General features: G+C 42.4%; 2 protein-coding genes across 3 annotated transcripts; one reads left to right on the top strand and one right to left on the bottom strand.

The window, feature by feature from the left end:
* Positions 1-74: 74 nt before the first annotated feature.
* Positions 75-9254, top strand: LOC105016391 (ADP-ribosylation factor-like protein 6). 2 transcript variants are annotated; one of them, XM_034297676.1, is made up of 9 exons: positions 75-542; positions 803-856; positions 7357-7418; positions 7548-7616; positions 7770-7864; positions 7956-8085; positions 8208-8263; positions 8568-8580; positions 8786-9254. In XM_034297676.1, exons 1-9 carry the CDS (start codon positions 420-422, stop codon positions 8808-8810), a joined length of 627 nt encoding a protein of 208 aa, XP_034153567.1. In that variant the 5' UTR covers positions 75-419; the 3' UTR covers positions 8811-9254. The 2 variants fall into 2 exon arrangements, with proteins under 2 accessions (XP_034153567.1, XP_034153566.1); XM_034297675.1 differs by having other exon boundaries at positions 76-542; positions 8879-9254.
* A 277-nt stretch (positions 9255-9531) lies between these two features.
* Positions 9532-14106, bottom strand: LOC105016392 (F-box only protein 47). Its single transcript, XM_010880197.3, has 11 exons — positions 13918-14106; positions 13574-13785; positions 13233-13409; positions 12755-12831; positions 12503-12580; positions 12305-12413; positions 12057-12230; positions 11815-11964; positions 11598-11740; positions 11231-11390; positions 9532-10064 (listed from the first exon to the last, which is right to left on the bottom strand). Exons 2-11 carry the CDS (start codon positions 13740-13742, stop codon positions 9961-9963), a joined length of 1341 nt encoding a protein of 446 aa, XP_010878499.2. The 5' UTR covers positions 13743-13785; positions 13918-14106; the 3' UTR covers positions 9532-9960.
* Positions 14107-14540: the final 434 nt, after the last annotated feature.

The following is a 14540-nucleotide window of genomic DNA, read 5'->3' as shown; positions in this document are numbered from 1 at the left end:
GTAACAACCTGGTTTTTAAGAAGACTAATTCCAAAAGGATGAAGATTTTAGCGCACTGACAAGACAATAATGATTGGAATGTACAGTTAGGTTACTTTATGTAGGATAAATGTAATCAGCCTTTTCTCAGTAATGTTACATTATCTGATGTCCATCTGAGAATCACCCCATTGGCTGCTGTAGTTAGCCAGGAGGTTCGAAGCATAATTCAATCTAATTGGCTTATTCAAAGCCCAGACCGCCAACCTTTTTCTGTAGTAACCTATTTAGTCCTCATATCCACAATGACATTCTATTTTATCATTTTAGACTGAAAGGCTTCAAGAAATGGCTGAAACTTTAGATTATACATTCAGTGGGTAAGTAGGCTATAACGGACATTTGTTAAGCTCAGGATTAGATGTTTTAAGCTGGGACAAATGGGCCTGTTAGATAAACTAACGGTATGGCTGGGGCTGAAGAAGAAAGAAGTGAACGTTTTGTGTTTGGGACTAGACAATAGCGGGAAAACCACCATCATCAACCAACTCAAACCCAGTAATGTAAGTCCACCTACATGGCCCAACTACTAATGTGCTGTAGCTCATTCACTGATTATGTCATTCATTGTGCTCTAAACTGTGACCTGTTGATGTGACATGCTACTGTGCCTGTCAATGGAAATTGTTATGTGTCTTGGTTAAGTTAGCTGAGCTGTGTAGATTGTGGTTGTACTGTATAATAAGTGCATATTAGGAGCTGTGCGAGTTTTTCACATGTTTTGCACTTGCAATCATCTTGATTGCTGATTGCTTGTTTTCAGCAAAGCTTATTTGGCCCACTCTCAGACGACTGGAAACATATTAGTCAGGTTAAGGTCAGTACAGTCTATTTCACCATAAAATTGAAAGGTTCCTGAAGGACCCTTCTGTGGGAATTCATGTTGAAGCTAGAACCGCCAAATGCCTTGAGTTTGTGATTAAAATAGAACTGCCATTTTGAAAGTTACTCCCTCCTCCTTCTGTGACTTTTCCTAAATAGGCCTTTATTACATTGTTCCGTAGTCAGAATTCTAAACTCACAAACAGAAAATAATTTAGAAACCATTTACCTGTTTTTTTTTTACCCCTTTCCCAACTTAATCTGCCAAAAGCGCACTCCACTTAGCATTGGTACCCAGGCAGCTGCTAATCGTACCCAAGCGCTAATCACCCCTCACTGAATGCATGGAGTCAAGTGATGAATGCGCGATACTCCCAGATGAAAGATGAATGATCAGAGTGTTTGTTGAATTTGAATGAACTTATAAATACAAGAGTTCCACGATCATTCAACGAGGCTATTATTGAAACATAATACAAATGTATGTGCTGCCCCCGCGACCCGATACAGGATAAGCGGGATGAAGATGAGAAGAAGATGAGAGATGAATACAAACGATATAGGCTACTCGACAATTCAACATATGTATCACTCGTTACCAGTTTTCAATAGGTGATTCAGCTTCTTGTGTAGGCTAATTCATCAAATGTTAATCTAAATACTTATTCACGAAAGGAAATATCAACAATATTCTTTACCAATCACCAGTTACCAATTCAAAAGAAGAATCAGAAAGAGTTTTATTGTGAAGTAAATTTGACAAAAAACTAGGATTTGTCCTGGTCTGTTAGGGTGTGTGTGTATGTGGGAAGGGGTTATAGATGTGTCCAGTTGAGGATTGTGTGTATGTGGGAAGGGGTTATAGATGTGTCCAGTTGAGGATTGTGTGTATGTGGGGAGCGGCCTATAGCAAGCAAGTTTATTTATATAGCACAAATCATATATAGAAGCAATTCAATGTGCTTTACAGTGAAAAGAAAAATATTTTATATTCCTCTGAAAACGGCAGCAGAATGTGCATTACAGAAAAATAATTTGATGATTGGTAAAGCATAGGAAAATAGAAATAGAATGAAACCAAAATAAAAACATAGAAGCAATTCAATGCGCTTTACAAAGAAAAAGTGAAATATAAAAATACAATAAAACATAATAAAAATAAAACATCAAATAATAAAGTAGAAATAGAATAAAAACAAAATTGTGGTTAAGTTTAAGCGCTCAGTCATAGGCGCATGAACAGAGACGTTTTTTTAACCTGGATTTAAAAATGCATACGTTTGGGATCTTCTGGTAGTTTACTCTGGTTGTGTGCAGCATAACTCATAAATGCACCATGTTTAGTTTGTACTCTGGGCTCTACTAGCTGACCTGAGTTCATGGATCTAAGAACCCTGATCAGTTTATACTCTTCAAACATATCAGAAATGTATTCTGGTCCTAAACCATTCAGTGATTTATAGACTAAAGGTACTACTTTAAAATCTATTCTGTAACTAACTGGAAGCCAGTGCAAAGATTTAAGACCCAGAGTCGGAGAACTGATCCCTGGATGGGGTGACACCATCAGACCCTGCTGCTTTTCGGGGGCTCTGTTTCTTGAATAGTCTGTTAATGTCCCCCTCCAGGATTGAAAGTTCCATTGTAGTGGCAGGGGTGGGGATGATTGGGATGGGTGATTGTGAGTGGGCCCCGATGGTGGGGGGGTTGGTATTGATGGCTGGACACACAGGGAGAAGGAGTGTTGTCAGGACTTCCCTTTTGTCTTTCAAATCTGCAGTAGAACCCATTCAGGTTGTTGGAAAGTTACAGGTCATTAATGCAGTGGGGGGGGATTTAGGCTTGTAGTTGTTAATCTGTTGAAGGCCTCTCCAAACAGAAGCAGAGTCATTGGTCAAGAACTGTTGGTCTCCTGTAATATGTTCGAGAACAAACATATTACACATTACTGTTTTTATTAGGAGAGAAAGAAAAACAAAATATCACACATCCTATCAGCTGTCTTTGAATTGTCTTTTCTTATTTTGCTGAAGACTCAGGTTCTACAAATGTGCTACACTAAAAAATTATTCACCAAACTAAATATCAATGATATTCTTTAACAATTCAACAAACGCAGAGGTGCAACTGCACATTTTGCTGAGGGGTAAGAATGCCATCCTGAAGACCCACCCTAACAGAAGTATATAATCCTATAATTGTAGCATACTCTGTTTTTTCCACACAATTGTATTTAGTGCATGTAAGTGAAAAGTAGTAAATATAATATTTAATCAATAATACCTGGCCCAAACACACAGGTATTTGTGGTTTATGAGGACTCTCCATAATATATTGTATACTGCACAAACTATACAGTGGCAAGAAAAAGTTTGTGAACACTTTGGAATTAGTTGTTTTCCTGCAATAATTTGACATAAAATGTAATCTGATGTAAACAAACACAATGTGCTTCAGCTAACAACACAAACCATTATAATTGTTCATGTCTTTATTGGACACATCCCATTGAACATTCAATTAATTCAGAAAACCAATTCATTCCAAAGGGTTCACATACTTTTTCTTTCCAATGCATATTCTATCGATTAATGCTAACCCTCAAAGAAAACTCGCGGCATTCTTCATTTAGTATGTTTTTTCAAAGCTTTTTGTTTTATGAGGACATTTAAGTGTCTGTTTATAGCATAATTATATGTGTATAATATAGAATAAGCCTAGTGAATAGTCTCTGTAAACTATTTATACCTTAACACACAAACATTAAATACAAAAAAAAAAGTTATATGGCCTTTGGAGTCATTCCAACTATAGTATAAAATAGTGTGTGAACAAAAATGCTTAATTGTTACAAATGATTGGTTCTAAGCAACCTCTCCATCACAAACAAGTCAACGACTTAGCCTCTGGAATTATTAAATTACATCTGGATGAGGTAATTTATTCACACCACATCCAATGGTTTCTGATATAGTTTGACTGCGCGCTGCAAGAAATAACGTGCTTGTTTGGATTAACAGAGGCGAAAAGCGAAATAACTATGTGGTGTTAAGTGGGGAGGCTCAATTTTAACAATCTCCTCAGTTTCTCTGGAATATTTTTTTTTGAGTGCCGGAGATACTCGGAAATGAACTGATGTTATCGTAGATCACTTTGTCCTCGATATCAGGCAAAAACGTTAACTGTTGATTAACTTTAAGATTTACAGTGATAAAAAATGTTAGGTTAATCTTATCAATCTCTGTTAATCCACTTGGACATTGCTGTCCTCATCTTGATGCAATGTTATTCATTTCCCCCTTTTCTGTCCTGCGCCCCAAAACGCTTCCCTCCTGATCCATTTTTGTCATGTGACTGTGTCTGTGACAGATTTAGAGTAATGTGGGAGGGTGAGTGGTTAACATACATTTTTATGATTTTGGCACAATGGCGTGCGGAGCCCGTATGTACTGCATATACAGCATACCCATTTTTTGCGCACCTGAACAAACGTATTACACGTTATTGTTTTTCATCAGTACACGTAGGCTACTGTAAATTATTCATTGAAATTGTATACATGTTCTTTACATTATTTTTCAGTTGTTACATGTACATGTCTACCTCGGCAACCTCAGTGCTGGTATCCCTGCATTTTGGCTGCACCTTCAATTTGCACATTTATACATCCCACTTATATCATTAATTGTTCTTAATTGTTTCACTTGTACATTTTTGTACCCTTCTATTTGCACTTCTGCTTAGATACTAACTGCATTTCGTTATACTGTACTTGTAATTGTTCAGTGACAATAAAGTTGAATCGAATCTAATGAATAACAATGACGTCAATGGATGAATGGGCCATAACCCCCAGATCAACCCAGACACACGTATGCATGTGGTTGAAGTGTAATGGTGAAGAATGAGGATGTAAATTGTATATAATCTGAATTCGGTGAGCAGCTCAGACACAACTCAGACACAATTTACAGCGTTTAGTTCACAATGGCATACCAAACTCGGCGAGTCAAAGCCATGCTGCAAAATGTAGATGAGATGGAGTCAGATGGAGGATCAGAAATAGATCCCGAAATCTACGTGTCGGATGAATGGTCTTCATCAGATTCCGATAACGAGCCGCCACCTCCAATGCCAGAGCTGCCTCCCCAAAAAAAAAGAAACAAACCAACGGCGACCCCAAACGCCTCGGCGAGAGAGGATTCTGGGAGGGACGGCACGATTTGGGTAGAAAAGAGCAATGGGAGCACCCCAGGAAGACGACCAACGCAGAATATCTTCACCGAGAGTGCAGGCCCAACAACCCAAGCCAGAAAACACATTGGCAGTGTACTCGACAGTTTTCTTTGTTTGGTTGACTTGCAGATGCTGCAGCACATCAGAAATTGTACTGTTACTCGTGCTCACAGAGAAGGAGAGAGCGCGTGGGACATGTCTGTTGATGAACTCAAAGCATTCATTGCGCTCTTGTATGTCCGCGGCGCTTACGATGGAAAGAGCATGGATATGGAGTCATTTTGGTCTGATCGAGTTGGAGTTAACTTTTTCCGAGACACCATGCCACGCAACCGCTTCGGAGAGATTATGGGACGCCTACGTTTTGACGACAAGGAGACAAGAGGACAACGCTTGAAAACGGACAAGTTTGCTGCAATCTCAGATACCTGGAAAAGTTTTGTGAAGAACTGCATTGCTTGTTACAAGCCAGGAGAGAACATAACAGTTGATGAGCAATTGTTCCCAACAAAAGCGCGATGCGGTTTTACCCAGTACATGTCCAACAAACCCGATAAGTTTGGGATAAAATTTTGGTTAGCTGCTGATGTCAACACGAAGTACATGCTCAATGGCTTTCCATACCTGGGGAAGGATGAAACCAAGCCAACGGATGAGCGACTTTCGGATTCTGTGGTTTTGAGACTGACAGAGCCTTTCACAGGCAAAGGCAGAATTGTGACCACGGGCAACTTTTTTACCTCACTTTCCCTGGCGACAAAATTGATGGCGAAGAAAACAAACCTTCTGGGATCCATGAACAAACAGAGATGGGAGCTGCCACCCTGCGTGCAAAACAACACACCAGCGGAACTCTACTCCACAACAGTGATGGAGAATGGGAAAGCTACACTTACAGTCTACAGATGTGAGAAGAACAAGAGTTTTTGCCTTCTCAGCACCGTGCATCCAACCATCGCCATTTGCAGCGGACCCAAGAAAAAACCAGAGACAGTGAAACACTACAATCGCTCAAAGGTATGTCTGTCAAATAGCTTTAGCTTTTATCTACCTCGCAACAAATGATATCCTATTATTTTATTATTGCCATCATTACTGGTGTTATGCTTCCATATAATCTTAACCGTGTTTTTTATTAAATAGGTGGGCGTGGATACCCTCGACCAGATGGCAAGGCTGTACTCTGTAAAAGGAGGTACTAGTCGCTGGCCTGTTGCGGTGTTCTACAACCTTTTAGACATGGCTGCTATCAACGCACACGTGCTGTACAAACAATGTCTCGACAAGACAATCGGCAGAAGACAATTCATAATGGATCTGGCATGTGAGCTTCGTGAAAACTACATGAACGCCAAGACAGCCAACAAGGAAGTCGCCAAGGAGGCAGCAGGTCGCACTCTTCCCAAGCCTCCACCCGGCAAGAAGAAACAGTGTCAAGTCGGCAAGTGCACAAGGAACAAGACCAATGAGAACTGTGTGCAATGCAACCGTTTTGTTTGCAGGTCTTGTACACAAAAACACCCGACGGTGTGTGCTGACTGTGTGGCAGAAGTTTAAAGTACGCAGGAGATACATGCATGGCTTTTTTTTAGCCCACATTGCCGTTTCTATATTTGATCAAATAGTTTATTTCGTTATTCATATAGGCTACTGTAAATCATCCCATTAACTTACTAATCGAATGAAAACCAAATTGTAATGGATTTATCTTTGAATAATTTATGTGTTGTGTAATTTTCATTTGTGTACATTTGTAGGGCCGAATAAACCAACGAGAATACAATATCCTGTATTCATACAATCGTTCTGTCTTTTTTTTCTTATAAGACCTTCAATACATACACATTCTTGTATTCTTCAAATTCATCAACCATTTAAAACAAACATTCTGTAATTCATTATTTTTTAGACTATTCTATATAGTTTGACCCAGTAGATGAACTGATGCTCTGGCTGGCTGGTGAAGCTGCAGAGGAGAGTGTGTAGCTATTCTAATAGGGAAGATTCTTATGCTAATGACATGAAACAGGGTTCGGTTCTGGCAGATACTGGGGGTCTGAAAGGCCTGGCGGTTCGAGTTTAAAGGGTTTCTTAGCGAAGCATAGGGTTTATAGTTTCAATCTGAGGATCCTCCAGGAACCTTTTCTTTTTAGAGTGTATTTTACCGTCTTTGACACACCAGTTATTGCTTGTTGTCTGTGTTTTTGTTATTGTGTGTGTGCTCGCGCATATTTGTTTTTGCGTGTGAACGTATTACAGACCCAGACACAAGACATTGTCCCAACTATTGGCTTCAACATAGAAAAGTTCAAGAGTTCAAGGTATTGATTCACTTGTATTGTAAAATATATTTAACTTTGTGACCCGGTTGAAAGTAAAAAGGACTTTCATTCTTACAACAGTGGGTATGTTGCCGTGTAACCTGCATGTATTTCTTTTTCTCTACAAAGTTTGTCCTTCACAGTCTTTGACATGTCTGGCCAGAGCAGGTACAGGAACCTATGGGAACATTACTACAAGTAAGACTTGACACAAGAAGTGCGTGATACGGGTGAAAACACGTAAACCCAATGGGGGTCTAACACCGTTCATAGAGTAGCAACCCGAACCTCATTCCCAACTCATGGTTAACCATAGAGACCGAGTAAGTGTTGTTCATTTCATTTTCACAGAGAGAGTCACGCCATTATATTTGTCATTGATAGCGGAGACAAGTTACGAATGGTTGTTGCCAAGGAGGAGTTGGATACTCTTCTCAATCACCAAGGTTAGAGAATAAGAAATTAAGAATGAAAGAGACAGACAGATGACACAGCTAACTATTTCTTCACTTGGCTCTTCTGTGTCTTTCTCTCAAGACATCCGCAGTAGGAGGATGCCGGTGCTGTTCTTTGCTAATAAGAGTGACCTGAGAGAGTCCATGTCTTCGGTCAAAGTCTCTCAGCTGCTCTGTCTTGAGAACATCAAGGACAAACCTTGGCACATCTGGTAGGACAAACCACTCCTTCCACCACAAACACAGACCTGTACACACACACACACACACACACACACACACACATAAACGTGTTCAGGTACTCAGGTTACTAACATTGTTCCTGCTGTTTTAGTTCCAGTGATGCTGTAAAGGGAGATGGTCTACAGGAGGGAGTGGACTGGCTACAAGGTACAATACTGTGTGTGTGTGTGTGTGTGCGCACGTCCCCACAAGGACACTTAATTTTTGGTTTAGCAGTCAAACTTACAGTTGAAGTAAGTATTTAAATGGTACTACTTTTAGGTTGAGATAATATTAAGATTTGGCATTAGGGCTAGTTTAGGTTTAGGTATCAATGTTAGGTTATTGAGGTAATGATTAGGGTAAGGATTTAGGGTCTCTGTAAGGATAGAAATGTGTTTGTAAATTACTATTCCTAATAAATGATGGCACCAATAATGAATCATTCTGTTGTATCCCACCTTATCCATAGAGCAAATTGCACAGTAAGTATAACCTCCTGTATCATCATATTAGTTTACATTACTGTGGTCAATTTTGTGAAGAACAACTAGTGAATGTTGTTGATGGGTTAAGAACAGGGGAGAACTGTTGCAGACACTATGCAGCCACAACAGATTGGCATAATGTTGACATTTGAAGATGAATAAACTCCCCAATTGTTAACCATCTACTGCCCTGTGGTTCTAGGTGTTTTGAGGAACTTCATACCTAGGTGTGTCGCGGAACGTCAGACGTTCTGTTGTCGTAACTGAAATGAAACGTGTGTATGTCAATACACAGATCGTATCAAAGCGACGAAGACTTGATGAAATGAGTAGGGTGAACGGCTTACGGTGAAGGATTGGGACGGACAGAGGAACCTCAGCAGCTACAGCCCCCCACCCCGGGTGTCATTGGTCATGTGATGTCACTTCCACAGGATGTGACACAAGGGACTCACCTGTAGTTTTCCCATCTGTCACTCTGTCACGATGCGTCCTGAACATGGTTGTAATGTGCCGATGAACAGCGTGATGTAACGTAGAAACCACTCTTCAAGACGGAGGTTATTTACTGGTACAGCTTGCTGAGACCGCCACCCTCTAAAATGGTTTTGAACTGTTATTCCCTGTTACACCACCTGCTGTGTAACTATAAAACAAAAATTGGAAAGGTACTGTTTCTGTTTTTTTGCTGTGAGCTAACATTTTTACCCAGCACATTGCTGAACTGATGCTTTTCATACCGTTTGACGTGAATGTTTTTGAACATAATACAAAAATCTGGGATAAATATATTTCTATGAATTGGGACGCTTTAATTAAAACAATAAAATGCTTATTTGCCTAATTGCCAATAGTCTTTTGTCTTGAACAATTGTAATGTTTTCTTCCTATTCACTGGAACTCAAATAATGGAGATAATAGTGAATGGAGATAATAGTGAATCAATAATAAAGAATAAACATTTAATTTTTCCAAATGTATTCAAAAACAGATTAGTTACAGTTTCCATCAGCTCATTAGCAGTAAATAGTACAATGAATCCATTAAAATCATAATACTGTACAAGCCAAACACCTTAATGAAATTGTAAGAAATAGTTCCGAACAGATACAAAATGATTATATACATACTCCTTTAAAGGATACCAAGATTTTAAACCATTTAATTTACAAAAGTATAAATAAGCTGTATAACAAACATACAAAACTATGCATTGATGTAAATACAATTCACTGAGATAAGGTCTTGGGCAGCCTATCCAACTAAATCCCTTTCTCTCTTCATATTCAAGTTTGCCATGGCCCGGACACCGCACATTTCTCCTGTCCCCTTTCATTTGATTTCTTCAGCCCTTCACTTCTATTCTTTTATCTGTCGTCAGTCCTTAAGGAACATGTAGACCACCTCGGTGTGAAAGTGAGCGCTGGCATTAAGGACACTACAGAGGCTCCCAAATGTCTCCATGTCTTCATGATGGTTACCTGAAAGAGAGATAAGAGACGTACAGAGAGTGTAGGATCAGGGGCACATAGGGAGTGTAGGATCAGGGGCACATAGGGAGTGTAGGATCAGGGGCACATAGGGAGTGTAGGATCAGGGGCACATAGGGAGTGTAGGATCAGGGGCACATAGGGAGTGTAGGATCAGGGGCACATAGGGGCACGTAGGATCAGGGGCACATAGAGGCATGTAGGATCAGGGGCACATAGAGAGTGTAGGATCAGGGGCACATAGAGAGTGTAGGATCAGGGGCACATAGAGAGTGTAGGATCAGGGGCACATAGGGAGTGTAGGATCAGGGGCACATAGGGAGTGTAGGATCAGGGGCACATAGGGAGTGTAGGATCAGGGGCACATAGAGAGTGTAGGATCAGGGGCACATAGGGAGTGTAGGATCAGGGGCACATAGGGAGTGTAGGATCAGGGGCACATAGGGAGTGTAGGATCAGGGGCACATAGGGAGTGTAGGATCAGGGGCACATAGGGAGTGTAGGATCAGGGGCACATAGGGAGTGTAGGATCAGGGGCACATAGGGAGTGTAGGATCAGGGGCACATAGGGGCACGTAGGATCAGGGGCACATAGAGGCATGTAGGATCAGGGGCACATAGAGAGTGTAGGATCAGGGGAACATAGAGAGTGTAGGATCAGGGGCACATAGAGAGTGTAGGATCAGGGGCACATAGGGAGTGTAGGATCAGGGGCACATAGGGAGTGTAGGATCAGGGGCACATAGGGAGTGTAGGATCAGGGGCACATAGGGAGTGTAGGATCAGGGGCACATAGGGAGTGTAGGATCAGGGGCACATAGGGAGTGTAGGATCAGGGGCACATAGGGAGTGTAGGATCAGGGGCACATAGGGAGTGTAGGATCAGGGGCACATAGAGAGTGTAGGATCAGGGGCACATAGGGAGTGTAGGATCAGGGGCACATAGGGAGTGTAGGATCAGGGGCACAGGGAGTGTAGGATCAGGGGCACATAGAGAGTGTAGGATCAGGGGCACATAGAGAGTGTAGGATCAGGGGCACATAGAGAGTGTAGGATCAGGGGCACAGAGAGTGTAGGATCAGGGGCACAGAGAGTGTAGGATCAGAGAAGGTACATAATGTTTAGGATAAAAGAGACAGGTCCACCCCTGTTCTCACCGGCCATGACAACCTCGTACATCTCCATGGTAACCTCAGAGAACATGTTCTCAATGCTCTGGATGAAAGACCACCTGTCGGCCGGCGACGAGAACACCTGGCACACCTGCTGCACCATCCTCACCGACCAGTTCATACAGTAGCCTTCCTTCTCACACACCTGCAAACATACACACACACAACTATATGGTATGCAACCCATAATACAACACCCACGGACCAGTTCAGGTAACAGGCACCCTTCTCACATAAAGGTGTGCAGTCCCGGGAATAGAAGGAAACCAACAGGCTTCTCCCATTCCGCCATGGCTGTACTGAACCGACGCAGCCATTCCATTCATTCTCACAGTGGGTAGGGGATACTAACCAATACGAGATAGACGAGCAGTTGGGAGATTTCAAAGAGACGTCCATTGAGAGCCTTGCTAGCGAGAATGCTGTAACACAGCGTGTTCCCACACAGGACCAGCAGCCTGGCCACACTCTCCACATGCCAAGCCCGGGGCAGCACTGGGGAGACCGGAGATGTGACGGCGTGAGTCAGTGTGAGTCAGAATGTATGTGTTGAGCTGCGGTCCGTGTACCTGTAAGCTCCTCCAGTATGCCCATTACGGTGTCCGTGGTCCAGTCTGTAGCCTCCAGGTTGCTGTGTAGCAGGATCAGAGCCTTGGCCAGGTCCCAGAGAGAACACTGGGGTACTCCTGCCCCTAGCAACTCCTGCCAGCCCAGAGAACCTGGAGAACATCACACAAACACAACCATTGGGCATGATGGGAGAACGTACCCACACAGGCGCGCACACAAGCACACAGAAATGTGGACTAACCATCAGGCAGCAGTGGTCCATACAGGATAAACAGTAGCCTGGCCTGAGACACCATAGGCCAGGGCTGGAGGATCCTAGTGAGCCAGAACAGAGTGTCCCTATGGCTGCTCCACGGCTCCAACAGAACCTGCCGACAGAACCCGCGGATCTGCAGCTCCAACCTCTGACACACCCCTGCCGCGGAGACAGGAAAGATCAGACACTCCTCCTCACATCCTATCTCCAGGAAGAAAAGGACCCACACGCACCTGGCTTTCCAGTGACCACCGACTTGATCTTTTGGGGAAGATTTGTGAAGTCACAGAGGAAGACGAAAACCCGATGGCACTCAAGCTCATCCCAGCCCGCAATCAGCGTCTGCGAGTGAAACAGAAAATGATTGGTCACATTTGTTTTGTCTGAAGGGATTTTTTTTTTTTTTTAAATCTTCTACTTTGGGGTCTTACCTGCAGGAAGGCTCCATAGCTGGAGAAGAAAGGGCAGTCTGTGGAGGCAGTGCACTCGAGCATCATGAAGCAGGGGACCTGGGAAGGAGGAAGTGACAGGGAGCCTACGTCAGCCTACGGACGTCTTGCTAAAACCTTGCCACCTGTGTGATTAATTGCCTGGATTCCTTTTTTGATGCCAGAAATGTGTAACCATCAAAGCTGTACTATATCCGCGTCTATGTCTCTGTCACCCCTCTCTCTCGCTCTTACCTGGGAGAACGTGCTATATATGAACTTTAACCTGTCCTTTGTGGGTAGCAACAGGGTACACCTCTTGTACAACAACCCTGAGCAGAAGAACATCAAGGTAAACACAACGCCATGACTACATCTTCTGCCCATGTCTGAATTAAGTAGGACAGAACGTTTACGTGACTTAACACTAGTTCCTGACAATGCAACACTTATTTGGAGAGGCTCTACAGACCATCTACAGACAATCAGTAACATCAACATTATATACTACCCCTCATCCTAACCTTAAGCAGTTGTTAATCAACAGATTGTTGAAGGTTTGTTGATAATATAAAGCTGTAGGCAACTACACTGTTATTTAACCTCACAACACTTCAGCTCCATAAACAGTAGCAGATTGACTTTAGAGAAGAGCAAAGTTGTGAAGGCAGGACATACGTGGCAGAGACTGAAATGTGCACACTGAGGCCTAAAGGCTGGACATTTGACCTACCCAGCGCTTTGTAGTGGCTCAGCGTGTCAGTGTCATTTTTGGAAGGAGGATAGGACGATTGATGGGGCTGGAGCTTCTGTAGGATCTTTCTGTTCCTCCAAGCCTGAGTAGAGACGTGGTTCATAACGTAGCGACTGATGGCCTTGGATACCATGCTGAACACACTGATCTCCAGAACTGCGGTAACGAGTCAAATCACACACAAACAATGGTAACACGATTGAAGAGATGGTGGTTACGTAGCTTACCACGTATCGACGATGGACAATAACGCAGGCAAGCCAGTTTTTCAGTCTACCTTAATAGCATTGTATTTCCTTAAACCGGTTAATTACACCTACCAGAGAGTCTGTCCAGGACCATGTCGAAGACCTCTGCGGGTAACCTTTCAAAGAAACAGCCACTTCCCCTGTCCTGACTCCGGGTAGTGATGGTTCTTACCGGGTAGGGCTCGCGGCACCGCCGGCGGTGAAACCTCTGAGATATACATTTCCTGGGTAAAGTCGCCATCGCCACACAACACTGTCTGGCCGCTTATCGCCCCGGAGACACACTGCAAATGGAAAGAAAAAAGTAATTTTGCAGGGAGAATGAATAGCTACATCTCCAAAGAGAACAAGCAACATCAGAGACAGCTGCCAGATTGAAATGCTAATTAGCTGTCATTTGCCTAGTTTTGTGTTACCTGACAATAGCTAGCTCGTTCGATAGCCGGCTCTCTCAGCTTTTGGCTGCGAAAAGGAATTCAACAATATCTTACACTAGGTAAACATGTTAACTGTCCTCTGCCTTTCCTTTCTTGTATCACAGTAGCTAGTTATAGATGAAGTAAATAATTAGGTAATTATCAAGTGCCCAGAAGAAACAACCCCAGAAACCGATAGATCTACAGAGTTTCTTGTTTTTGTCTCCCCCTCGCGGCGCGAGAACTGTTCTCGCGCCAAATAAAATATAAGATTGAAATGATTTTGTTCTGAATCAGAGCATGAATTTGTAATGTCATGTAAACATGAGATTATTTATCTGATTCATTATAACTTTGCCTTTAATTCCCATTATGTTGTCTAGCTTGTGACTGTGGTTTAAAATTAGTATAAAATGACATAACCTTTTCACTTAGCTCTGGCTATTTTTAGTCTACTAAAAGCAGAATAACCAGTGTATAAATGGATAAAAATGCCAAATCATATGCCATATTTGCATTCGAGAGGTGTACATTTTTTTAGTTCAAATCGAAGTCTCCTCTTCTTGTTGAAGATGTATATTATATACACCTTGTTACAGACACAGGTCCTGTAGTTCCTGCTT

Source organism: Esox lucius, chromosome 16, assembly GCF_011004845.1.
Source record: "Esox lucius isolate fEsoLuc1 chromosome 16, fEsoLuc1.pri, whole genome shotgun sequence".
Taxonomy (NCBI): Eukaryota; Metazoa; Chordata; class Actinopteri; order Esociformes; family Esocidae; genus Esox; species Esox lucius.
This window is presented reverse-complemented; position numbering and strand designations above follow the sequence as displayed.

Coding starts and splice junctions, on each gene's coding strand:
- LOC105016391 (XM_034297675.1), top strand. CDS start 420: ATGGGCCTGTTAGATAAACTAACGGTATGGCTGGGGCTGAAGAAGAAA. Junction 7,865..7,955: donor TACTCTTCTCAATCACCAAG/GTTAGAGAATAA, acceptor CTTTCTCTCAAG/ACATCCGCAGTAGGAGGATG. Junction 8,086..8,207: donor GACAAACCTTGGCACATCTG/GTAGGACAAACC, acceptor CTGCTGTTTTAG/TTCCAGTGATGCTGTAAAGG.
- LOC105016392 (XM_010880197.3), bottom strand. CDS start 13,742: ATGGCGACTTTACCCAGGAAATGTATATCTCAGAGGTTTCACCGCCGG. Junction 13,410..13,573: donor GGTCCTGGACAGACTCTCTG/GTAGGTGTAATT, acceptor TCGTTACCGCAG/TTCTGGAGATCAGTGTGTTC. Junction 11,391..11,597: donor TGCTCGTCTATCTCGTATTG/GTTAGTATCCCC, acceptor GTATGTTTGCAG/GTGTGTGAGAAGGAAGGCTA.